General features: G+C 33.5%; 1 protein-coding gene and 1 pseudogene across 2 annotated transcripts; one reads left to right on the top strand and one right to left on the bottom strand.

Annotated features, from left to right (window-relative positions):
• Positions 1 to 1,113, top strand: LOC147380550 (lanC-like protein GCR2; annotated as a pseudogene). The gene is made up of 2 exons (XR_015175257.1): positions 1 to 616; positions 1,004 to 1,113. The product of XR_015175257.1 is annotated as a lanC-like protein GCR2 (transcript).
• Positions 1,114 to 3,820: 2,707 nt separating this feature from the next.
• On the bottom strand, positions 3,821 to 9,295 carry LOC147380549 (putative ribosome biogenesis protein RLP24). Its single transcript, XM_086431536.1, has 5 exons — positions 9,125 to 9,295; positions 5,289 to 5,400; positions 4,727 to 4,840; positions 4,393 to 4,529; positions 3,821 to 4,279 (listed from the first exon to the last, which is right to left on the bottom strand). The coding sequence occupies exons 2-5, from the start codon at positions 5,367 to 5,369 to the stop codon at positions 4,105 to 4,107; spliced, it is 507 nt and encodes a 168-aa protein (XP_086287662.1). The 5' UTR covers positions 5,370 to 5,400; positions 9,125 to 9,295; the 3' UTR covers positions 3,821 to 4,104.
• Positions 9,296 to 26,830: the final 17,535 nt, after the last annotated feature.

Genomic DNA, 26,830 nt, shown 5'->3' with positions numbered 1-26,830 from the left:
ACCACTATTTAACCCAATTTAGAGAGGTATCTGAGCTTGCTTTTCGAAAACTAAAATATGGGAATTAGATTTATTCCCTTTAAATTTTGTTTATTTTGTTTTTCTTTGCAGATTAAGCTACCTAAAGATGTTCCTTATGAGTTGTTATATGGGAGAGCTGGGTTCTTATGGTCATGTTCTTTCTTAAACCATCATATTGGGAAGGGCACGATCCCTTCTTATACTGTAAGTTTTGTTTTGATTTAATATTTTACTTGTAGATAAATGGGTTGATTTGATAATAGGGTTTGGATGAAAATTATGTAGGGTGTAGTAGTAAAAGAAATTATTAAGGAAAGCTATTATCTAACAGGGTAGATGCTCACGAATGTACAAATGGCATGGAAAGAAGTATTGGGGTGCGGCGCACGGACTTGCAGGGATTGTTCATGTTTTAATGGATATGGAATTGAAACCAGATGAGGTTGAAGACGTCAAGGGTACTCTGCGTTACATGATTCGGAATTGCTTACCAAGTGGGAATTACCCCTCGGGTGAGGGAAGCATGAATGATCACCTTGTACATTGGTGTCACGGTGCCCCTGGGATCGCCTTGACCCTTGTTAAAGCTGCTGAGGTAACTCTTTTTTTCTCATACCAAGTTGAGAACATAGTAGGAAAATCTTGGTTAATTGAAAAGGAAGAATGGGCATCTTCCAATGCTTTTATTAAAGTAACCCATTTTGATGTTTAAGCTACCCGTTGGATGAGCCTCATCATTGAGGGTTGAATGGACCGGAGTACTGGACAATACCGCAATGTTTAATACAATTATGGCTAAGCTCTTGAGAAAATAGTTAGGATTGATAAGTGCAATTTTGCCTCTTATGTATTTTCTAAGGAGAGGCCATGACATTGATGAGCACACAAGCCCTGTTTTGGGTCTTCTTAGAGATGTAATAAATTCTCTTACTTTTTTAGTAACTGTGTTGCTCTGAATTAACCAAAAAATGATCCATCATAGTCAGGTCTTTGGAGACAAGGAGTTTCTGCTGGCAGCTATTGATGCTGGAGATGTAGTTTGGAACCGAGGGCTGTTCAAGAGAGTTGGGATTTGTCATGGTGTGAGTGAAATACCTGCGTGTTCCTCACACTTTATCAACTGACAGGTAACATGAAGCTTTTGTACCAGGCAAAAGCCTTTACTTGCTTCCTACTTGATAGAGCTGACAAACTTATGTCGGAGGGAACAATGCATGGAGGCAATCATCCATTCTCACTGTTTGAACGGGTTGGAAGCATGGATTATCTCTTATTGGACATGATCGAACCTTCTCAGGCCCAGTTTCCAGCTTATGAACTTTGAAACTCTGCATCATGCAAAAGAGAAATGACATATATGTGATACTTATGCACTATAAAACTTGACTTCTTGTAAATGAATATGAGAAATAAACATCACTTGTGTGACTCTTATAGATTGTAGATTATTGTGTACTATGTTGCCTATTTTTTGCCCGTAGGGATTACCTTCTTTTGATGCATAGTTGGGTTGGCTGTTTCTTTCTCCATCTTATGCAGAAGAAAAAACCACAGAATTTGCTAGTAATGTATTGCTCTCAAAAACAGATTTCTTACCCAAGTTGATATTCTTCAGAAATACAAGCTTGGATTGTCTTCTGTCACAGCTTCCTTCAATGTGTGCTAAGGGTAGCATTTTCTGGCATACCACAGTGGGTGTGGTCTCAGGTTATAAACCCATTTGATCGGTGACTGAATACAGAGCAGACTGAAATGACTTGGATGAGTCAAATTGGTTTACTCAAAAATATATCTCTGTGACCAAGATGGCTGGGATGAGTCAACAAAGACAAAAGATGGACTCAGATGGGGTTCTGCAAAAAATTGGCAAGGCTGTAAGTCTTGAAAGAGTTGATTTTAAAACTTGGACTAGTCTGAGAGATGACTGGGACAAAATTTTCAGAATATTGGATGAGTCTATGTGACATGCAAACCAGTGGTATATCTTGTAGGGAATCCTATCAAACCTTGCCCGACTTGTCCGAGTCTCATACGTACAAGATTTAAAATCAAGGCTGGAACTTGAACTTTAGAATTTGTTGGGCTGAACTCATCATTACATGCCCCATATGAAGTCTGGAAGAAGAATATCTTAATAATGTACCTGAATGAAAGAAGGATCCCAAGCTGCTATACAGAAACAGGTTTTACAGGATGATCTATAGAAATAGGTTTACAGCTTCTTGACAACTAATCAATTGAAAGCGCTACTTATTAAATTCCGTAGTTCCCAACATGATTCTCTGTGAAAAAGGGTAGCAGAGAAACATGGATGTCCAATTCCTTGCTCCCCATTTTCCCAATTTTCCTGGAATAGACATGGAAATGGAACTCATGCAAAATGATTTTGTTCAAAATAAAATTTGGAGTTTGCCTGTGTTTCTAGAGTTTGGTCATGTGAGGCATTTGGTTAATTGTGCATGATGTACAATCTATTCTTCTTTGCAGCCTGATCAACCACCATTTTCATCTCACTCACCACTAACGCGGATGGGAAGTCATATGTCACGGACCTAGCCCCTTGTGTTTAGTGCTGCACTTGAACTAATCTCCATGATCTAGTTCAATTACACTTCAAGCTTCCTAAGATACACTGCCAAGTATGTGAGCATTTTTTTGCATTTACCTTGAGTAATAAAATCCCTAAGACCATTTGAGGACAAGACTTAAGTTAGATAGTGGGAATCACACTGCAACTGGAGGTTAGATCCACAACAATAAGCTTTCCTAGAGGTCTAGCATTTGTAGTTAGAGAGTATCATGGATGATTTACCATCTTTTGATGATGTTTTCGATTTTACATGAATAGACATTGTAAAAGCAGATATGAGAACACTTTGCTTAGCAAATAAAGAGAACACTTGGAATTGCAAAAGATGTGCATTTTCAATAACATGAGATGTGACTCTGTACACAATACAATATTTGTTTAGCCAAATCCAAATCCTTTGGCATAAGACTTTGATCATGATGGTGCCGTACCTCAACTCAACGAGTAATTTGACACAACAGACTGTTTTCCCTAGCACAGCACAGCACAGTTTCAACTTCCTATCAACCAGGATTTTTTAAAGAGAGCTCTAACTGTTTACAATGTCGGATCAAACTATTTTCGTTCCAAACAAATTTTTCCTGCAATCAAAACCCTCCCTACAACAGGACTTAAGGCCATGCCAACCGTCCAAAGGTCTTGTCTTTGTTCTCTTCAACATACATTTGCTCAATAGAGTAAAGGGAAGGTAATTAACACTCATCCCCTCAATTAAACGGGTTCTTAAGCAAAAATATTCAGGTAGCATTCCTGTATAAAATGGATCCTTAAAAACAAAACTAGCACTCCCGAATCAGATTGCACTTTCACCTTAACACCGAGTATTTAGAGCCCGTTTGGATAGAAAGTAGAAATTTAAAAAAAAAAACAAAACAAAACTAGTAAGAATGTTATGTTTATAAAGTAGAAAGTAGTTTCTTTTGCTTTTTAAAAAGGACGGATTTTTTACTTTTTAGAAATAGTTTTCTAAAAATGAATCCAAACAGACTTTTTAACCTTTTAACTTTTAAAAGTCAAAATGTTACTTTTTTGTGTGTATCCAAACGGGATCTTAAGTTCCCAAGAATTCAACTGTATCAGTCCTTTCCACTCATTATCAATTGCTCCCAACCTCAAGCTTTGGGACATGCTGAATTCTTTGTGTGATGAGTTGCATAACTAGTAACAATCTTTCGGGAATTTAATTCACTGAGAAGGATGAGATGATGCTATAAGAATCTGAATCAAGGACTCTAGATCACCCCAACTCCTTCGGGGAAAAAGAAAGGAACTCATACAGGTTCACAATCAACAGCAACAAGCCACTAAAATCACTATGTTATGAAGGAAAAAAAAAAACAGAATAATAGTTTAGTATATGTGAGCTCTGGAATCAAAATAAAACTTTTGCCTCCACAAATAAGAGAAGATTCTGAACCTACCCATTGTTGTTTTGAGCATTAAAACAATTTGGAGGGAGATTTGAAGCAATGATGTAGAGATGATGATTATCATCACTCTTCCATTTGGTGATTCTCCTCCGCTTGCTGGTGGGAAACCTTGACTTTGATCTTTGGAAGAGTAAGAGATGGTTCCTGTTGGAGTGCAGCTGGTGCTTTGACCATGTGGATACTCTGTTCCAACTCCTTCGCTGCCTCTCTCTGCTCCTTGGATTTCTTCCCCTTCATTCTGTCATTTATTTTCAAAAACCGAAAACAAGCGTTAATCAAAGTTTAAAATCCCATTTCAATGCAATATTTTGGCCAATAGAAAACTGATAGCCTTCGACCAAAAATAAGAACCTCAATGCATGATGTCTGGCCTCCCTATCCACTCTGACTTTATCGATCTTCTTAATGGCCTTCAAGGTGCTCTCCGCAAGATTCCTGTCATATCTCTCAGGCCTGTTTCGCTTCCTCTCAAACTCAAAGGTTGAATCCTTGGGAAAAGTCAAAAAAAAAAGAAATCAACCACTCTATCCATCTCATTAGGTGATGGAATGTCAATATATAATCAAAGCATTATCCCAAAAGAGTCGGTGGAGTAAATCCTGTTCCTCTATACAATTTTGTCTAAAACCATGCCATTAGAATGCCCAAACTTGAACTGAATGAGATGAAGTTAGGGTATATTTACCTGGGTCATATCCTTCCCATGCAACCTTCTGTATGCCTTCGTCCATTTCACTTTGCGAGGATTTCTCTTCATCTTGAAGTTCTTATGGCATTTGGATCTGCAAAAGCGGAATACCTGCAGAAAGAATGCTCATCAAGAATCTGCAGCCTTAACCCAAGGTTAGACTTAAACATATATTTCCCAATTGGTGGGCTACATCTCAGATGAGCCATAGCCTTAACTTGGCACTGATCAAACAATGCTCTCAGCTTGAAGAACTAGTTTCCCTGTTGAATGTAGAAGAGGTAATATTTTTGTCTGAGAAATTCTGGAATATGGCCAATCAGAAGGGGCTACCCATCAATTTGGCTCTCTTGATCAATGGATACCATAGACCAGATATAACTAATGCTGATCTCAACATCCTCTGACTCCTTCAAAAACTATTTTAGTTTTCAATTTTCTCTAGTAGGGATGCTTAAGAAATAATATACTTCCCTTCTAATATTGCACACCCACATATCTCAACTATATAAACTTAGTAAAGAAACGAAAAGTCAAGGGAATAAGTAATAACTCTTACCTTTGCATCATTGCGGACAAATTGAATACCATGTCCAGGATAGACGGTGGAGGAGCAGAACCAACACTTCTCCAATCTCATTGTAGTCTACGGTGATGAAAACCCCAATTCTCTGCAAAGAAAAAGTAAGGCAAAGGAAAACAAAATCCTAAGAAGTGGAAGTTAAAGCCCATCTTATTATTTAATCTTTACAAAATAAGTGATGAAGGTAACATTGAATCCATGGTCTTAAGAACGGTTATAACACCATTATAAGGCAATATTCTTCATTGTTTTATGACACGCCACACAATAAAGCCCATTAATTTTCTGCCATGATTTCAAAGGAACAACAAAACTTTAATCTCCAGGATAGAAGCATGCAGATCCTCTTTCCCAAAAAAATTCTTATGGGGAACTATAAAGAAAATAAATCCTAATCCAGCTCCACAACAATATCATTTTAGCATGCTTTTGTGTGTGTGTGTGTGTGTGGTGGGGGAGAGGGGGGGGGGAGGACGGCATAGTCACCATGTCGGAATACCGTTTTAAAATTGCAAGGGAAAATTTTGGAAACAAGAAAGAGGAAAAGAACGATAAATAAATATGAAAAACATAATTTATATATTTTTTAGAGAAAAAAACAGTATTGTATTACCTATATATTATAGAAAAATTAAAAACCAAAAGCCTTTTTTCTTCAAAAATTGGATCTCAAGTGTTAAAAAAGTGTTTAAAACTAAAAAAACATACTTTAAATGTTCTAATCTTTTTAAATAGTTACATTTTTTATTGTTTTAATTGCTAGAAGTATAAAATGGAGGGGAAAAAAACGCATTTTTGTGACTATTGTATGGGAGATGGGTATTGATAGAAGAACAAGAAAACCCTCCCCAAAAATTGAGGAAACCTACAAAAAGGTAAAAAGCTGACAAAATACATAGGATGTTAGGGCTGAGCAAGGGTCTATGACAATCAACCCCCTTTAGACGCTATCAAAAGCCACTTGATAGAAAATCCTGATAAAAATACCCTTGAATTCCTAAATACAACGTAGACCAGTAACAAAGACTCAACTTAATCTCGAGCGTGATTTTGGGTAGCTTGTCTCAAGGGCCATCCCAAAGGATCTTTTGTTACACTCTTTCCAAATACTCCAACACACAACAAAGGCTGCATCCTCCAAAGAATACCTCTAGGTCTAATGGCATAAACACAACCAACCAACCAACCAACAAAGCCAAGACCAAGTGGGGTAAAGTCCAACAAATGTTAAAAAAGGAGAAAAAAGTGGACTCGCCATGTAAGCCGTTCTCCCAATGATATTTTGAGGGCTATAATGAAGGATAAAATGACATTAAGGGTTCTAATGAAGGCTCTAATCAAGTAAGGAAGCCATTGCAGAACCAATAGTTGTTCTTCATCTCTACAAGATCTATTGCAAAGGCCACACCAAAATACTTGAACAAGGAGTGCCAAGTCAGAACTGAGAAACAATAAAAAATCAAGAAAGGACCAACTCATACAATTATTTTTAGGCAATAAACTACAATGAAACAATCCCCAAACTAAATCTCTTACACCAAATGTGTAAAATAAAGATGGATGAGAACAACAGTACCAACAATGAGGCAAGAAAAAGAAGGAAAGGAGGGAAAATCAAAATTGGGAAAAAAAACCTCACCTCGTAGATAACCCAACTTTCATAAATTAAGAACTATTGTGAAACAATCAAAGATTTCACAAGATAAGCTAATAACAAATCCTAAACCATCAAGCATTATTTTGAGGACAAAATTAGTTTTGGAGTTAACATCCAAGTATTTCAAGGTGAAAAGACTCTATGGAACAGAAATTAAGTATTTCAATGTGAGCAAACCACCAAGAATTTAACTTCAATGATGGTGCCACAACGATAATAGATGTACCCATCAATCCAAACCATCCAATAAACAAATAACCTTCTTTTGCACCATACCACATAATCCCAAACTTACAAGAGGCAAGCATTCCTACATAATAATAGATTGTATAACCCAAAGCCTTAAATTAAAGGTGACCAAAGCTTTAATAAGAAAAAACACACATTTTCATTAAAGATCAAACTTGGAAAATAAAGAAAAAGGAAACAAAAAATTAAAATCCACCACATTAATAGATGAAGATACAGATCCGAACGACTAAATAAATCTCAATGAAACAAACAAGAACAAATCAACCTTGAACTTAAATCTAAACCTAAATAAAAATGGTTCAAAACCATAACTTTACGTTGTCTCACACTCAAACCTAGCGTCATTTAGGGCAAAGTAGTTCAATATCGTAGAAATCGAGATTTGCTTTTTAACCATTGAAACAAGGATGGAGGTCTCAAAAAAAAAATTTCTCTGAAACAAAGAGAGGGTTCTCCAACCTCATAAAATCAAGAGAGAGAGCAAAAGTTTCTCTCTGAAACAAAGAGAGGGTTTACCAAGAAACGAGTTGCACACATTAGAAACCCTAGGATCCAGTGTGAATGCAGGAGCCAGAAGTACTTAGAACATAGTATTGTCACTACTTTTTGAAGTACTATCTAAAGTAGCTGGATAACTGTTGTGCGTTTGGATACAGGTTCTAAGAAGTACTTTTGATAGAGTTTTGTGTTTGGGAACTATTTTAGATTCTGTTAAAATGACCAGAATGCCCTTATATTTATTAGTTACTATTTTTAGCATTATAATTCAACAAATTATACTCCAAAAAAGTAAAAATTACTATTTTTATCCATAAAAATAGTATACCATCATTTTAAACTCAAAATACTCTCCTTTTTTATTTTACAAAAATTCAACAGACCCTCCCCTAAATATTGGATATATGAAAAATATAACTTGTATAAAAACATGACAGCTATCATATAATAAAAATAACTTATATCATCATACATACAAGTATATAAAGATTTCTTGCATCCATAACTGATATATAGTAAAAATAAACAGACCAAAGACTGCGTTTAAAACATCATCGCAAAAAGTGTATTCAATCTGACATGACATCACATGTTCATCTATTGAAAAATAATAACAATATCGATAATCAGAAGTTAAATAACAAGGTTAGAATTCCAATTACAACCGCCAAATAAGAACAATAGCATAATAGAGTTATTGATATTTGAAATAGAATCTTAACATAACATCTAGTTTAGTGTTGGTGTTATTGAGATTTGAATTTCTTTTTGTTGGATTTAATATCTTATTCTTCAACCATTTCTTGGGAACCCTAAGAAGAGATGTAATCTACATCCAATAATCAAGATTCAGTGATCCTAAATTGGTTTCTTGGCCATTTTTTCTGCAAGTCAGAGAAACCCCATCCACAAGAACATCAGTATTTAGCAGCTTTTGCATTGCTTCATGACAAATCCTTAAATAAATCCCAGATTTATTTTAAGAAGCCATCAGTTTAGTATAAGTTCTCATCCAATTTTCATAGAAATCTTTCAAAATATAACAGAAATCCACTAACCCATTATCTCTAATAGTACATTTTTTTTTCTAGATTTAACAGAAAAACCATCATCTCTAAGATATGGAAGATCAGTTTCCCATTGTTTGAATTTAATCAAATAAAATATCCAAAAAGGAAAAAATAAAATAAAATAAAGAGGTACAAGGTGAATCATGTAAATTTATTCTAAAGCAGGCTCAGGTCTTTAGTGGTGATAAATGCAAGTATTCTTATGGATTTTGAACCAAAACAACCCGAAATAGCAGGTTCAGGTCTTTAATGGTGATCGGTGCAGGTATTCTTATTGGATTGTGTACAACCCTAGTCGAAGGATCCTCGAAATCAAATCTTTCAATCAAACTCACTAGAATCAGACGAGCCTCACGATGGGGATGAAGGTCTTCGTGCAAAAACAGCCCACGAACAGCCAAGACGAGAGAGTTTTGTATTAGGGTTAGAGAATAGAGCTTCTGTTTTGGTTTTGGGGGGATATCAATCGTGGACACGAGCGGACGGGAGAATTGTGGAATTTTATTAGAACCGCAATTTTGACGGGATTTTTATATGGAACCAGATTCGAGCCGAATTGATTTAGAACCGAACCAATCCAAACTGATTTTAATTCGATTTGCTTCGATTCGATTCTTGAGTTGCCGGGAAAAAAATTCACCTAACATTTTCTTGTGTTAAAAAAAAAAATACCTATTTTTATTAAACTTTATTTAATATTTAAGAAAAAAATTTGCAAAGTGATAATAAGAGAATGGAAACTAAAATAATAAAATAGGTAAAAGCATAACAAGATCTTCTTTAAGAAAATAGATAACATGAGCATAAACAGAGAGATTATTTCAAAATAATAATATTTTTATTATTTTTAAAATAAATAAATAAACAATCAAAACATAATCTAATTATCACTCAACAGTATAGAAGAGACAAGTAAATGAGCAAATCTATTCATAAAAACAATTAAATCACACACAAACAAACAAAAGAAGGAAAATCATTTTCAAAACTAAAAAAAATATAATAATAAATAAATAAAAAGGAAATTCCGGCAAAACCTTCTTAGGGGAATAGAAAATTTGTTTCAACTTTCAGTTATAAAACAACCAAAGAAAATGTTAGTAAAGCAAAAAAATAATCAAAAACTATAATAATCCGCAGAGATAAACCCAATTAACAAAATTAAAAATAAACAAAATCAACCTAAAAAAATAATCAAAAATTAAAATAACCCTAAACCCTAACCCTAAAACCCTAAACCCTAAACCTAAACCCTAAACCTTGAACCCCAAACCCCTAAACCCTTAGTGAAGAGTTAAAAGCAAATATGCTCTTATATTTTGAACATAGTAGAGCAAGTTTTGAAAACTTCAACAGAACTAATCATGAAGTAAGAGGCGAAAATAAAGCTAACACTAAAAGAATAATCAGTGAAGTATACCATATAATCTCAGTAAGTATAAAGGTTATAAAGAAAAACATTGAAACTCTTCAAATAGGAATACAAAACATCTGTAAACAAGAGTTAGACAAATTTAGAGAAAACATTCGATTAGAAATTCCCCAAGAATTAGGAGGAATATTAGACCAATTGGAATTAATTCCAAAAAAAGGAGAAATAATATCTTTTAAAAAAGAAATAAAAAAGACTATTAGAGAAACAAGAAATACAGTTCAAATCAATCCTACTATTAGAAAAGATAATACCATCTCCTCCAGAATAATAAATGATGGCAGAGACAAAGTTAGGCTTCAAACCAATAAAGACCACTCTCAGGAAAAAAAAGAAATAGTCAAATAAAAAAACTAATATGTTCTCTGCAAAAAACATAACTAGACAACTATCAACTAGTATCAATAATAGGAAACTCCCTAATATTGCTTGGCACAATAGTAATAAGTCTCTAGAAGATTATATTCTAGAAAATCTTCAAAATGATAGATTACCTAAGGCAAGGTATAGAGATATTTTTATTCAAGGAAGAAATCTCCTAGGAGAAAACTATGATATTACTAGATGGGAAAATACTCTAAATATCTCTAGTGAATAATAATTATTCCCTTATTTAATGAAAAATAGATAAATAAATATAGACTTCAGGGATATAAATATATGGTATTTGGTTTATTTCAATGTCATATCCAAGGTTTACAACTACCAAACTCTACATTTAGAGTTTGCGTAGTTTTGATAGATGAAAGATATGAGAAGTTTAAGGATAATGTTATAGGCATGGGAGAATTAAGACTACCAGATAATGTAGCCTATTTCCAGACTCTTCCAAGTTGTACCACTAGTATATATAACCTAAACCAATTCAAATTAGTTGTAGATACAGTAGGTTATGATAACCTACTACATCCTCAAAGGAACCAACTAGCTATTCAATTTCAGACACTAGTAATATTTCATACTAAGCCACAGACAGGATTGTTGCAGGAAATTCCTATAGGAAAATTAGGGCAACAACACATAGTTAGAAGCATGAATCCTAGTGAAATCCTCGACTATACGTTTGCATTCAACAATGCAATAGATAAGTTTAGTCAAGAGATGCATCAATGGCACTTCCCTGACAAACCCCTAGAGTCATGTATACCGCTTAAATAGCATACATGGACCAAAGTAAAGAAGGAGTAACATTTGGATTCCGCAAAGGCAATTCCATAAGTCAACTACAAAATCAAAATGAATAGTTTTTTTATCAATTCGTTTCCCATAGACTGAGTACTTGCAGTTCGAGCGTGGGGAAGGGTCAAGAACATACAAGGGTAAAAACATAGACCTAAACCCTAAACCCTAAACCATATACCCTAAAAACTCACATTAATCTACCCAGGACAGGTAGTTTAAGGATAGACGATTTAGACAAATGAAAATGTAAAAATGATGGAAAACCCTAGCAAAACATTCGATACTACAGACTTAGAATTTACTCAGAGATTAGCTAAATGTAAGTCCTTAGATGAAATGAGAAAACTTCAAGATAAAATGGTTCACGTAAGCATCCAAGAGCAAATTAAAGAATTACCCGAAGGAAAAAAATCAAACTAGATACTTGCCAATCTTTAGAAGACAAATAGAAATCCATATGGTAGGAAATGATGAAAATCGTTATAGACCTAATTGAAAAAAAGAAACAATTCCAATATATAATGTAAAGATAATACTAATTCCAAACTAAAGCCTTCCTAGTCATTTAGAAGGATTTAGAAACAAGACTAAGATGATTGAAGTCCCTCTGTATTTGGTAGGGATAAAACTAAATATAGATAGAGTAGACAACATTAAACAAGCTCTAGATAAATGGAAATATAGTATGGAACTTTGCTTTACCTTAAATAGAGAATGGTCAATAGAAGAATGGCATGCTTATACTGAATTATCTCTAAAAGGAAGAGTTAAAAGGTTTATAAAGACACTCTTCAATGCTGAAGATGAAGAATCAAGGTAGTTAAAAGAAAAATGTGTCAAAAAATATGAAGACAGAAGAGATGTAGATGGCTACGTATGGTTTATCCATACAGAATTCATAGGCCAAACCAGACAACTTAGCCTAGATAAAGAAAATGAAGCAGCTAGAGCCAAGCTGAGCAAATTACAAATTTGTAAATTAGGATATATTGAAGAGTATTCTAATTCATTCCTAGACCTTTATTATTTCTATGAAGACAGGAGTGATAACCTCAAAGATAAATATTTTAGAAAACTCTCTCTTATAGGAGAAACACTAAGAAAAGACTGAATCATTTGAAGGATTCAATGGCACTAAAAACAACTCCATAGGTGAAAGAATTAATTTTACTCTAGATCAGCTCAAATATAAGCATACAGCTTTAAAAGACCAAAAGCTGGCCACAAAGGCTTTAAAGCAATTAAATTTAGGAAGAGACAATAGGGATGAAAATATCCTAGTCCAATGGGGATATAGAGAAAGTAAGAAAAGCTATAAGAAACTAAAAAAATGTCATAGAATACCTGAGAAAGGAGACTTTAGACTCCATAAAAGAAGGCGATTTAAATTCAAAAAATCACAGACCTTCAAAAAATTTGAAGAAAAAAATTAGCCAAATTCTTAAAAAAAAAAAGATATTTTAAGAGAAATAATTCAGGCAAAAGACAATAGCCAATTATAGGAAAGAACAACCTAGCCAAAAATGGAAAATAATGTTGGACATGTGGGAAAGGACACTTTGCACCACAATGCCCAGAAAGCAAATATGATAGAATGCATGCTAATAGACATCGATGATTATGATCTAGACTTAATCTATCCATCATAAGTAAATACTTTCCTAGAAGAAGAAGATGATGAAAGTATATATTCTGTAGAAGAAACCTCTAGTACAGGAGAATACGGATATACATCGGAGATAGAAGAGTCCAACATGTCTGATTATTCCATTGAAATAAATATGTTTTAGATTGGAGAAACTAGTAAAAGAAAAAAAAAAAGAATAATAGAAGAAATAATAGTAGAAGAAGATTGTCAGATTGACCTTCACAATTTTGAAGATCAAACCTGTTGGTATTCAGGAACGCAAGGATTTTCAGATAAAATACCTAAAGGATCAAAATGGAAGTTTGAATTAAAATGGTCCAGTCAGATAGTCCGATGTAATAGATGCCAAGGTACTACTTCGAGACAAAGCCAAATTAATGATTGTTTTATGATAGAACTTAATTTCAAACTAATCTATCATAGGAATTGTCTTTTGCTAGAAATAGACAAAGATAAAGAAAGACAAAAAGGAATTCTTAAGTCTTATTCAGAATTTTGGAAAGAAGTTGAAGAAAACAGACTCAATGTAGCTAGAAAATTAGAAGGTGTAGACACCCCATTTTTGCATCCGCCTGATTAATCAACTCGTCAACCCGATCGCAATGATTCCCAATGATGGATGTGTATTCCATTGCTTTATTTTGTTACCAAATGTGTTTCAGAAATCCGGATGAGGTATCTCAAACTGACAAAACCTTAAAAACCACGCTACACTAGGAAAATACGACTCTAGAAACATAGAAATCATCATCTTGCATACCAAAAAGAAGCTTCACGATAAAAATCACTAAAAATTAACCAAATTATCAAAATACCCCTAACCTCAAAACAACCCTAGAGCCTACGTTACGCTTAGGAAAACCCATTCAAACACATAAAATAACAAATCGAAACCAAATAAATCATTTCGCCAATTTTAATATAATTCGACAAAATTACGAAAATGCCCCTCATAAAGTTCACGACCATTTCACATAAAAAATTTCATAAATAACATAAAATAATATTTTCATTGAATTCCTTATGAAAAATTGATTCTAAAACATCCTAGAACATTAAAAACTGACTTAAAACATGAAAAGTCCTATCAGGGGGCAAAACGGTAATTTCACAATTTTCATAATTAAAATTTTTGAAATTAATAAATAAAACATTAAATAATTAAAGTGAAATATTGATGAAATTAATTTAAAAATTGGAACTAAAAAAATCGATCAATCGGACTTTCAAGTAAAATTGTTGAGGGTTCGTGGGATATTTCTTTAAGGACCCTCCATTTGGGGTCCAAAGAATTAAAGATATTTTAGAGGGGGGTTCTCCAAAAATTAAAGTAAATCAAGCAAGACTGAATTCAAGGTATTAAAGTCAATCAAGTGAAACTGAAGTCAAAATTAAAGTCAATTAAGCAAGACTGAAGTCAAGATATTAAAAGTCAATCAATTAAGACTAAAGTCAAAACATTAAAAGTCAATCAAATAAGACCAAAAGTCATAATAGAATTCTAATAAATAATAACTCTATCTAATAGAGTTCTAACTTAAAAACAATTCTACCTAAAACAATTCTAATTAAAACACAATTCTACCTAAAATAAGTCTAACTAAAACACAACTCTAATTAAAAGAACTCTAATTAAATACTAACTCTATCCAAATCAACCCCTAAAAATCTATAAATAGAGGTGCTCACACCCTATTTTCGTGTCAAATCATAAATCCTAAGAGAAGTAGGTCTAGAAGCCCCCATAGCCTCCCATAAACCCTAGTTTTGGAGTCCCAACTCCTTACCTAACATCCCTCCTTCAATTTTAGTCTAGAAAACACCTAAAATCCCTCCAAAAACACCTTCAAATCCGCAACAAACTTGAAGAGTTCAGATCAAAAAACAAGGAGATACCTTGATCTCGGAGATCCGAAATCAAATCCGGAGACAGAACGAAGCAAGGAGTACGGTACAATAAGTTATTTTTGTAGATCTGAAGGAACAAAATCCTTGCTATCGGAAAGGTATGAAATTTTTTATTTTTATCTAGGTTTTTAGCAATGTGATATATTTGGAAAGTTAGTAGAGACCGGCTTTGGCCGGGCGGGGTTGGTGCCTAACACCTTCCAACCCCGTAACGAGATCCCCGGACTCTTTTTCTCTTTCGTAGATTAGTTTGCCTTTTTTAGAGTTAGTTTGGTTCCTAAACGTTAACAACTAGGTGTCGACTCCCAAACCTCAACGGTCAAAAGCGGATCCGCGCACCCCGCGGATCGAGGGCGCTTTCAGAAGGCTATAGGGAAAGGAGGCAGGATAACATAACTCCTCTCCAAGACCTCTTAGGTAAGCCCAACTTCAATATTGACCAAATGGCGATTGAATATTGGGACCAAGATGAGGCAATAAATCTCAATGAAGACTGATCAAAAGGTTCCTCACTTAGACTTATCAAGACTCCAAGTTGGAATTAGTCCAGCCATTAGAATAACCATAGCCAATTTCCAAAATAAAGAAATTACTGCCCTCATAGATACCGGAGCTAATATGTCATTATGTGGAGAAGATATAGTGACAACCAGCCTTATTTCTCTCACAGTCGATGAATTAGCTGGAGGGACAGCTAATGATGGAAAATTCCAAAGCCAATTAGTTACTAAGATCTTATTTCTTAAAACGAAATATAGTCCAGTTCTATTTGAACAAAAATTTTGGATAATAGAGCCTTTTACGTCAAATTATGACGTCATTCTAGGAATGGATTTCATAACAAGATACTTTCCAATAAAGTTAGATTTGTCCAACATGGACTTGAGTATCAAAAGCAATTTTGATCTTAGAATTCCTCTAGATCTTCCCTATAAAATTACAAAAAAAAGGGACAATTGCAAATGCATAGGAAATAAATGCAAAAACAAAACCACAATGTGTTGTCAAATAAGCTACAATAAAGACAAAACCCTCGAAGCTTATTTAGCAGAAATCTCAGTCCATCATATGAAAATAAGAAAAAGGCAAAAATCCCAGTCAAAGCATGTTGAAGAAAAGGTATTAAGAACTTTAGGAGACAATGCAAACACTAACCCTACTACTAAGTGGGATGTCAAAAAACTAGTTTGTACATTGGTTTTAAAAGACCCAGAAAAAACTTTTAAAGGGAAAAGTTTTAATGCTAACTCTGATGGAAGAAAAGAGTTAGCAAGACAAGTAGATAGGCTTTTAGATCTTAAGCTAGTCAGAGAATCAAAATCTCGGCATAGCTCTACAACCTTTTTAGTTAATAATCATTATGAACAAGTTAGAGGAGAACCAAGGATGGTAATAGACTACAGACTGCTCAATAATAACACAGTCGATGAAAATTACCAAATCCCCTCAAAAGATAATCTCATTCAGTTAATCATGGATAGAAAATGGTTTAGCAAGTTTGACTGCAAATCAGGCTTTTGGCCGTTTGCTATGGCAGAAGACTATACCATGGACATCATTTACTATACCCCAAGGAACATACGAATGGCCAGTAATACCATTTGGATCAAAATATGCTCCTCAGATCTTCCAAAGGATAATGGACCAGATCTTTAGAGACTTCTAAGACTTTTGTTTAGTATATATCAATGATATTCTAGTAGCATCCCTTGAAGAACATTAAGGACATCTAGATAAGATAATGGTCAAATCAGTAAACATGGTTTAGTTATTTCTCCCACCAAATAGAAATAACCCAACAAGAAATCAATTTTTAGGAGTAAAGATTTGTCAAGGGCAAATAACCTTGCAAGAGCATTATAGCCACCAAGATTCTAGAATTTCTAGAAGAAATCAAAAATAGAAAACAACTACAATCTTTTCTAGGGATTCTCAATTGTGCATCAGACTATATAAGAGGTATTGCAGTCTACAGAGGAAGCCTATCCGCTAAACTCCAAAAGACTGAAATTACCAATCCTTTCACATGGGATGAAAGAGACAGACAAATAGTCAAATAAGTAAAGGAACAGGTCAAAAATCTTCCCCCATTAGCTCTTCCAACAAAAAACGACGAATTTGTTGTACAAACCGATATATCTGAAAAGCAATGGGGAGCAGTATATTTAGCTATAGATAAATTTGACCGAGAAAAGAAAAGAAGATTTTGTTGCTATAAGTCAGGCACTTTCAGTGGCGCAGTCATTAATTATCATATCCATGAAAATGAGCTATTTGCTGTCATCCAAACTCTAAAAAAATATGAAATGTTTCTAAGACCTTCTGAATTTATTATAGAGACAAATTCGATGTTTGTTAAAACTTTTAATAAGAATAATATTGAAAATACAACACAAATGAGACTACTAACTTGGCAAACCTATTTAGCCGATTTTAAATTTACAATCAAACATACTGCAGGAAAAACAAATATTCTCCCTGACATTCTTTTTCGCGAACCTATGTTTGGAACTAACAAACATCTGGTACAAGCAAATATGTTTTTTAACAACAGAGGATGTGGACGAGGTCCAGGACGAGGCAGAGGAATAAGTCCAAGCCCATCTTTGACACATTCCGAGGCAAGCTCTTTGGAACTAATATCTATAGAAGAGGCACATGAGCTCAAACAACTCATCATAGACTTAAAAAATACCTCGACAAAAAAAAATCCAGAGACAAAAAAAAAAGGATTATTACTACACCTGCCATAAAAAAAAGAATTAAACAAATTCCTGGAAAAAGAGAAAAATAAAAAGATAGTAAGAGAAGATAGACCTGATGTTTTCCACATGGAAGATATTAACGCTGTACTCTATCCTCCAGGACTTAATTACACCAAAAACAAATACCGAGTCTTTGGACAGGTATATCTTAAACAACATAGCACAAGGGAACGTTTTCCTATCCCAAATCCTATTAGAGATCATTTCTCCATAGGAAAACTAGCAGCAGCAGATATCGTATGGAATGCAACCACTCATTGTCTATAGATCGAGTTTGGACAAGGAATTTTTGCTATGCTCCAAGCCATGAGGCAATACAGAGGACAGATTCAAGCCCTAAATAAACAGATAAAAGCTCAAGACTCGAAATTCTCATACTCTGATATGACCAGAGAGCTGAAAGAAATAGTTTTCAAAAAGGTTAGATTTAAAGTTTCTTACGAAACTTTAGCCTTCATTGAAAATGTCCAGGTAGATGAAGCTCTTCTAGATCTTTGTCAAAGCCTCAACAAAGGCAAAAGCCTAATGGAAGGAGACCTTGTAATTGGATATGTACCACAAATCCCTAGGATTGTTATAGATACGTGTGAAAAAAGGTTGACAGATTACAGGTTAGCTAAAGCATTAATCAAGTATGGCTTATTAGACTATATCTATATTGGTAAGGATAGTCATCTTGACCTATTTAGTCCCGAGATTCAAAAAGTCCTCAGAATCTTCCTTACAGGCCAATATCCAGTTTGGATAACAACCTTTAGTACCATTGGAGAAAAGCCCTTTTCCCTAGTTCGAGTAATGGAAGATCGAATGCCCAACTATAATGTTTCAATCAACGAAGTCAAAATCGATGAACATGATTTTCTCACCCATTATACTGGACTTATAAGCGACCTAGTCGGATTGTTAGTCAACTTTGGCGAAAAATGGTGGATTGTATATCACTTTCAGTCATGCATCATTCAAACGTTAGAAGTTTATGGTAAATGAGTTACTATAGAAAAATATAGATACGAAGACAAGCCAGTAGAAATAAATATTCCAGTCACCATCCCTCTGATCACAGCTATCTGCCTCACTGACGGAAGACCAGTAGCCGATGCTCTCAAAATGCTTTTGATAGAAGAATTGGATACAATAGGAAGACTCATCAATGACAAAATCCCCCTCAGTTCTTTTCGTAACGATCACGGAAAATATGAAGATAAAGAAGACGAAGAGGAAGGCGCGACATATGCACATGAGTCAGAAGTTGAAACGAAGACTTAGCAAAAAATTACAAGATTTTAGAAAATAGTACTATTCATGGTACTATTTGGTCAAATAGTCAAAATTACTATTCTATGAATAATACCCGACAAAATACTGTTCATAAGCAGTATTTTTCGATCCCGGGTGTAAAGTACTTTCGAATGACACCTGTTCATAGTCGAATACTTTTGAAGTTAGACAGTTTACATAATGTTTGAAGTCTAAACTCTATATAAGGAAGCTTCAATTATCATGTAAACATAAGAGAATTACATCTATGAAATTTTCCCTCTCTCTCTTTCACTTTCTCGATTTTTAAGTTTTAGTTTTAAGTTATCTTTAGAGACCATAGCCTCCCAAGCTCAAGAAACTTATCTAGTCCATGTATGTCTGGCTAAGCCCAGTAAATAGCCCTGAGGTGATGCCATAATAGTAGAGCTTATGTAATCTCTTATGTAAATATAGTGATGCATAATATATATGATCTTTAATTCTTGTTTTGGTCTACTATGTTTCTGTTATTTGATCAGTATTGAGTAAAAAATATTTTCTCTCTAAGTTATACTTAAGTGTTATGATACAAGACTTTGGCTTAACAAAGCACATGCACACAGGCTCTTAACACCTCATGGGGTAAAACTGGCTTTCTACCAACCATCTACATGGTTCTCTGCCATAGCCTTCTGGTTTCATGGTTTTGATTTGCCAAAACTCTTAGATCATAAGTCTTTAAAGTTTTCCAACCAGAGATGAAAAATGAAGTTAAAATTCTGACTACATGAAACTCGAAATACTACCTTATTCCTATTTAGCATCTGAGATGGTACTATCTGAACATATGGGGCATTCTTGAGACTTGGACAAAGTTTTAAGGACCAGACAAACCGTAGTGAGATGAAAAGATTTTCCTTAAACAAATTAACTAAGCCATGTTGCCGTTAGCAATGATGCGTAAGGTAAATGGCTAATAAGTTAAGATTAAAAGGATAATTAAGTAATCGAAGACGAGTTAATTCCTTAATAATAGACAAACCTAAGTTGAAGATGAACTGTTATCTCGATAAAGACCTTCAATTGATTAAGATGAAGAAGACAATTGATAAATAAATCAGTGGAAGCAAAGTGGACCATAACCCATCGTATTTATGCATTTAAGAGATTACATATCTTTACTTATTATGTGCTAGCTTAAGGGTTATTTTGTTTTTAAATTATTTTGTTATCCCGTTCATTTTATACAATTTTAATTTTCTCAACTTTAATAATTATATGCCTAGATATACTTTCAATCTAGAAGAAAGATATTAGTTACTTAGAAGATATTTAGTAGACCTAGAAGAGATAGAAAGATTTTACTATCTCAGAATAAGAGAGCAAAGATATTGGATAATCACTTTTTGTTAATCGACACCAGAAGGGAATTCTATAAGTCTCTAAACTAATATTTGAATAAAGAAACCCTTGGATAAGAAATATATCAAAGACTAGTAGGATTGGTTTTAGATTTTAATTTTAGTATCAAAGCCAAGTTTTAGATCTATGGCATACCACTCTTTAGATCGTCTGCTAGATCCTCCGTGAACATTATAGACTATTATCCTTATCCAATCGATCAAACTAGACTAAATTCTATGACCCAGATTAGATCTAAGATAGGAGAGCCCTCTAATAAACATTCTCAAGAATTACCAATCCTAAAAAGACCAGTTTCAAAGCTACCTCAAGAAGGAACTCATATGCCAGTCCATGGTACTGAATTTACCCTTCAAATAAAAGTACCTACCACTCAAAGGTATTCAGATCATCTAACAATCTACCAAAACCTATTAGAAAATATGGATATCACTATTCCCAGACATGAGACTCAACAACGAATTTTAGAAATAGTTAGGTATGCTCAAAGACAAATATTTAAAGACGAAAAAAGAAAAATACTTAGTTCAGGATTACATAGTTCGGCCATTTTCCATTTTAGAATGACACTTCTAAATGGAAAGGCACATAAATATCAGTATTATGATTTTAACAGTGTTAGATATACCTACCTGTTCGAAATAGATATGAATGAAGAATATGATAAGTCCATATTACATCTAGAAAAGATGTTTAATATGCATGTCCAGGCTATAGATTCGATAAACAGTAAAACCCGAAGTTAGTTATGACTAATACAACAAGGATGAGATCTATTCCAAGAATCTATCAATGGTTCTTAGGAACAGGAATAGTAGATACTATAGAAGAATACCTACTATCAGATGTAGGAGTATGGTATGACCCAGAGTCATGTATAGAGACATAATTCATAAAAATAAAATAAAAATGAATTAGTAAATATTAAAATGTTAAGTTAGCAAGGAAGTCACATTTCCAATAGACTCAGATGAATTTTTGAAATGATAATAAAATTATTTAAAGAAATTTCTTCGTTATTATATCAACAAGAAAAGACACTAGAAGCCCAATATTATGCCACTAATTCAAGAATTAAAGACGTAGGAAATAATATAGAAAAATGATTAATAGAAATAAATGTCAAACTAGAGCAAGGCATTCCAAATAACTTAACAGAGGCTATACATCATATGCTAGGATTCCAACCAGACAAATAAATTAGAAAAAAGAATTATTTCTAGGATTTCAATCCTAGAAGGAAAACAAAGCATAGATCTTATGTTTTTAGACAAAAAATTATATCTCCTTCCAATAAAATTAGAAGCTATAAAAGCAGTCGTAGGAGCCCGAGATAATCCAGAATTTCCTATGAACAATAAACCAAGTGTTAGTCATGTCTGAACACTTGATGGATATTTCAGCTTATGAGCCAATAATCTAGACCATAGAAACATCACATAGGATGGACAATATCGAAGGATACCTTGGAAGGATAAATCTGGATATTAGGCAAGTTGCTGATTACATAATCAGTACAGAAGAAATTAGAAAAAAAAATAGTAAAGAATTAGAAACACTTATCATACAAAGGTTAAACTTTCTTTGTGCAAGATTAGTCTAGTCACATAAAGATTTTAGTTTAAACTTTGAAACAAATAAAGACAACATTAATGGAATAATTAGTGGGATGACTAAGTCACACAGACAATTTGTAGAATTTACAAAATTTACACAAAGACTAGCAGAGGCCTTAGATAAACTAGTCAACATATTACATAATCAACGTCAATCCCTTAGTGAAGAGTTAAAAGCAAATATGCTCTTATATTTTGAACATAGTAGAGCAAGTTTTGAAAACTTCAATAGAACTAGTCATGAAGTAAGAGGCAAAAATAAAGCTAGCACTGAAAGAATAATTAGTGAAGTACACCATATAATCTCAGAAAGTATAGAGCTTATAAAGAAAAACATTGAAACTCTTGAAATAGGAATACAGAACATCTATAAACAAGAGTTAGACAAATTTAGAGAAAATAGCTTTTAAAGAAGCAATAAAAAAGGCTATTAGAGAAACAGGAAATACAGTTAGAATCAATCCTGCTATTAGAAAAGATAATACCATCTCCTCTAGAATAATAACTAATGGCAGAGACAAAGTTAGGCTTCAAACCAATAAAAGACCACTCTCAGGGAAAAAAAGAAATAGTCAATATATAAACTAATATGTTTTCTGCAAAAAAAAAAACTTGACAACTATCAACTAGTATAAATAATAGGAAACTCCCTAATATTGCTTGGCACAATAGTAATAAGTCCCTAGAAGATTATATTCTAGAAAATCTTCAAAAGGATAGATTACTTGAGGCAAGGTATAGAGATATTTTTATTCAAGGAAGAAATCCCCTAGGAGAAAACTATGATATTACTAGATGGGAAAATACTCTCAATATCTCTAGTGAACAACAAGTCATTCCCTTATTTAATGAAAAATGAATAAATAAATATAGACTTCAAGGATATAAGTATATGGCATTTGGTTTATTTCAATGCCGTATCCAATGCTTACATCTACCAAACTCTAGATTTAGAGTTTGCATAGTTTTGATAGATAAAAGATATGAGAAGTTTAAGGATAATGTTATAGGCATGGGAGAATTAAGACTACAAGATAATGTAGCTTATTTCCAGACTATTCCAGGTTATACCACTAGTATAGATAGCTTAGACCAATTCAAATTAGTCGTAGATACAACAGGTTATGATAACCTACTACATCCTCAGAGGAACCGACTAGTTGTTCAATTTCAGACACTAGTAATGTTTCATACTGAACCACATACAGGATTTTTGCAGGAAATTCCTACAGGAAAATTAGGGCAACAACTCATAGTTAGAAGCATGAATCCTAGTGGAATCCCCGACTATACCTTTGCATACAACAATGCAATAGAAAAGTTTAGTCAAGAGATGCATCAATGACACTTCCCTGACAAAACCCCTAAAGTCATGCATACCGCTCAAATAGCATACATGCACCAAGATAAAGAAGGAGTGACATTTGGATTCCGCAAAGATGATTCCGTAAGTCAACCACAAAACCAGAATGAACAGTTTTTTGATCAATTCATTCCCCATAGACAGAGTACCTCGCAGTTCGAGCATGGTTAAGGGTCAAGAACATACAAGAGTAAAAAACATAGACCTAAACCCTAAACCCTACATTAAAGTTTTCCAACCAGAGATGAAAAATGGAATTAAAATTCTAACTATATGAAACTCAAAAGACTACCTTCTTCCTATTTGACATCTGAGATAGTACTATCTAGACATATGAGACATTCCTCAGATCTGGACATAATTTTAAAGACCAGACAAACCGTAGTGAGATGAAAAGGTTTTCCTTAAATGAAATTAACTAAACCATGATGCCGTTAGCAATGGTGCGCAAGGCAAAGGGCTAATAAATTATGGTTAAAAGGATAATCAAGTAATCAAAGACGAGTTAATTCCTTAAAATTAGACAAACCTAAGTTGAAGATGAACTGTTATCTTGATAAAGACCTTCAGTTGACTAAGATGAAGGGGACGATTGATAAATAAATCAACAGAAGCAAAGTGGACCATAACCCATCATACTTATGCATTTAAAGAGATTATATATCTTTACTTATTATGTGTTATCTTAAGGGTCATTCTGTTTTTAAATTATTCTGTTTATTTTATACAGCTTTAATTTTCTCAACTTTAATAATTATATGCTTAGATATACTTTCAATCTAAAAGAAAGATATCAGTTACTTAAAAGATATTTAGCAGACCTAGAAGAGATATAAAGATTTTACTATCTTAGAATAAGAGACCAAAGATATTGGGATAATCAATTTTTGTTAATTGACACCAGAAGGGAATTCTATCAAGTCTCTAAGCTAAGATTTGAAGAAAGAAACCCTTGGATAAGAAATATACTAGAGACTAGTAGACTTGGTTTTAGATTTGACTAATTTTGGTATCAGAGCCAAGTTTTAGATCTATGGCAAACCACCCTTTAGGTCCTCTCTCTAATCCTCCGTGGAACATTATAGACTACTATCCTTATCCGACAGATCAAACTAGATCAAATTCTATAACCCAGATTAGATCTAAGATAAGAGAGCCCTCTAATAGACCTTCTCAAGAATTATCAATTCTAGAGAGATCAATCTCAGAGCTACCTCAAGAAGGAACTCATATGCTAGTCCATGGTACTGAATTTACCCTTCAAATAAAAGTACCTACCACTCAAAAGTATTCAGATCATCTAATAGTCTACCAGAACCTGTTAGAAAATAGGGATATTATTATTCTCAGACATGAGACTCGACAACGAATTTTAGAAATAATTAGGTATGCTCAGAAACAAATATTTAAAGATGAAGAAAGAAAAATACTTAGTCTAGAATTACATGGTTCGGCCATTTTCCATTTTAGAATGGCATTTCTAAATGAAAAGGCACATAAATATCACTATTATGATTTTAACAATGTTAGATGTACCTATCTGTTTGAAGTAGATATGGATGAAGAATATAAATGAAAAGGCACATAAATATCACTATTATGATTTTAACAATGTTAGATGTACCTATCTGTTTGAAGCAGATATGGATGAAGAATATGATAAGTCCATATTTCATCTAGAAAAGATCTTTAATATGCATATTCAGGCTATAGATTCGATAAACAGTAAAATCAGAAGTTAGTTATGTCTAATACAACAAGAATGAGACCTATTCCAAGAATCTATCAATGGTTCTTAAGAACAGGAAAAACAGAGACTATAGTAGAATACCTACTTCTAGATGCAGGAGCATGGTATGACCTAGAGTCATGTATAGAGACAGAATTCATAAAAAAAATGAACTAGTAAATATTAAAATGTTAAGTTAGCTAGGAAATCACATTTACAATAAACTCAGATGGATTTTTGAAATGATAATAATTAGCGAAGTACACCATATAATCTTAGAAAGTGTAGAAGTTATAAAAGAAAGCATTAGAACTCTTGAAACAGGAATGCAAAACATTTGTAAACAAGAGTGAGACAAATTTAGAAAAAACATTAGATTGGAAATTCCCCAAGAATTAGGAGGAATATTAGACCAATTAGAATTAATTCCAAAAAGAGGAGAAATAATAGCTTTTAAAGAAGAAATAAAAAAGGCTATTAGAGAAACAGGAAATATAGTTAGAATCAATCCTACTATTAGAAAAGATAATACCATCTCCTCCAGAATAATAAATGATGGCAGAGACAAAGTTAGGCTTCAAACTAGTAAAAGACCAGAAATAGTCAATATAGAAACTAATATGTGTTCTGCAAAAAAAAAAAAAAAAACTAGACAACTATTAACTAGTATCAATAATAGAAAACTCCCTAATATTGTTTGACACAATAGTAATAAGTCCCTAGAAGATTATATTCTAGAAAATCTTCAAAAGGATTAATTACCTGAGGCAAGGTATAGAGACATCTTTATCCAAGGAAGAAATCCCTTAGGAGAAAATTATGACATCACTAGATAGGAAAATACTCTTAATATTTCTAGTGAATAACAAGTCATTCCATTATTTAATGAAAAATGAATAAATAAATATAGACTTCAAGGATATAAGTATAAGGCATTTGATTTATTTCAATGCCGTATCCAAGGCTTACATTTACCAAATTCCAAGTATAAAGTTTGTGTAGTTTTGATAGATGAAAGATATGAGAACTTCAAGAATAATGTTATAGGCATGGGAGAACTAAGACTACAAGATAATGCAGCCTACTTCCAGATGATTCCAGGTTTTACCACTATTATAAATAGTTTAGACCAATTCAAATTAGTCGTAGATACAACAGGTTATGAGAACCTAATACATCCTCAGAGGAACCAACTAGTTGTTCAATTTCAAACACTAGTAATGTTTCATACTGAGCCACAGACAAGATTGTTGCAGGAAATTCCTACAGGAAAATTAGGGCAACAACTCATAGTTAGAAGCATGAATCCTAGTGGAATCCTCGACTATACATTTGCATACAACAATGCAATAGATAAGTTTAGTCAAGAGATGCATCAATGGCACTTCCTTGACAAAACCCCTAAAGTCATGCATACTGCTCAAAGAGCATATATGCACCAAGATAAAGGAGTGACATTTGGATTCTGCAAAGGTGACTCCATTAGTCAACCACAAAACTAGAACGGACAGTTTTTTGATCTATTCGTTCCCCATAGACAGAGTACCTCGCAGTTCAAGTGAGGTGAAGGGTTATGAACATACAAGGGTAAAAACATAGACCTAAACCCTAAACCCTAAACCCCAAACCCTTTTGTAAAAATTCCTTTATCTAAGGAACTATAATTACTAAGAATCTACCTTTAACAATAATTTTAAAACTATTATTACATAGTAATTACAAAGCACTATTGTCTAC

This window comes from Akebia trifoliata, unplaced genomic scaffold, assembly GCF_017979445.1.
Source record: "Akebia trifoliata isolate Shusen 1 unplaced genomic scaffold, ASM1797944v1 Contig01306, whole genome shotgun sequence".
Lineage (NCBI taxonomy): Eukaryota > Viridiplantae > Streptophyta > Magnoliopsida > Ranunculales > Lardizabalaceae > Akebia > Akebia trifoliata.
Note: the sequence above shows the minus strand (reverse complement) of the source record. Positions and strands in the feature narration are given on the sequence as shown.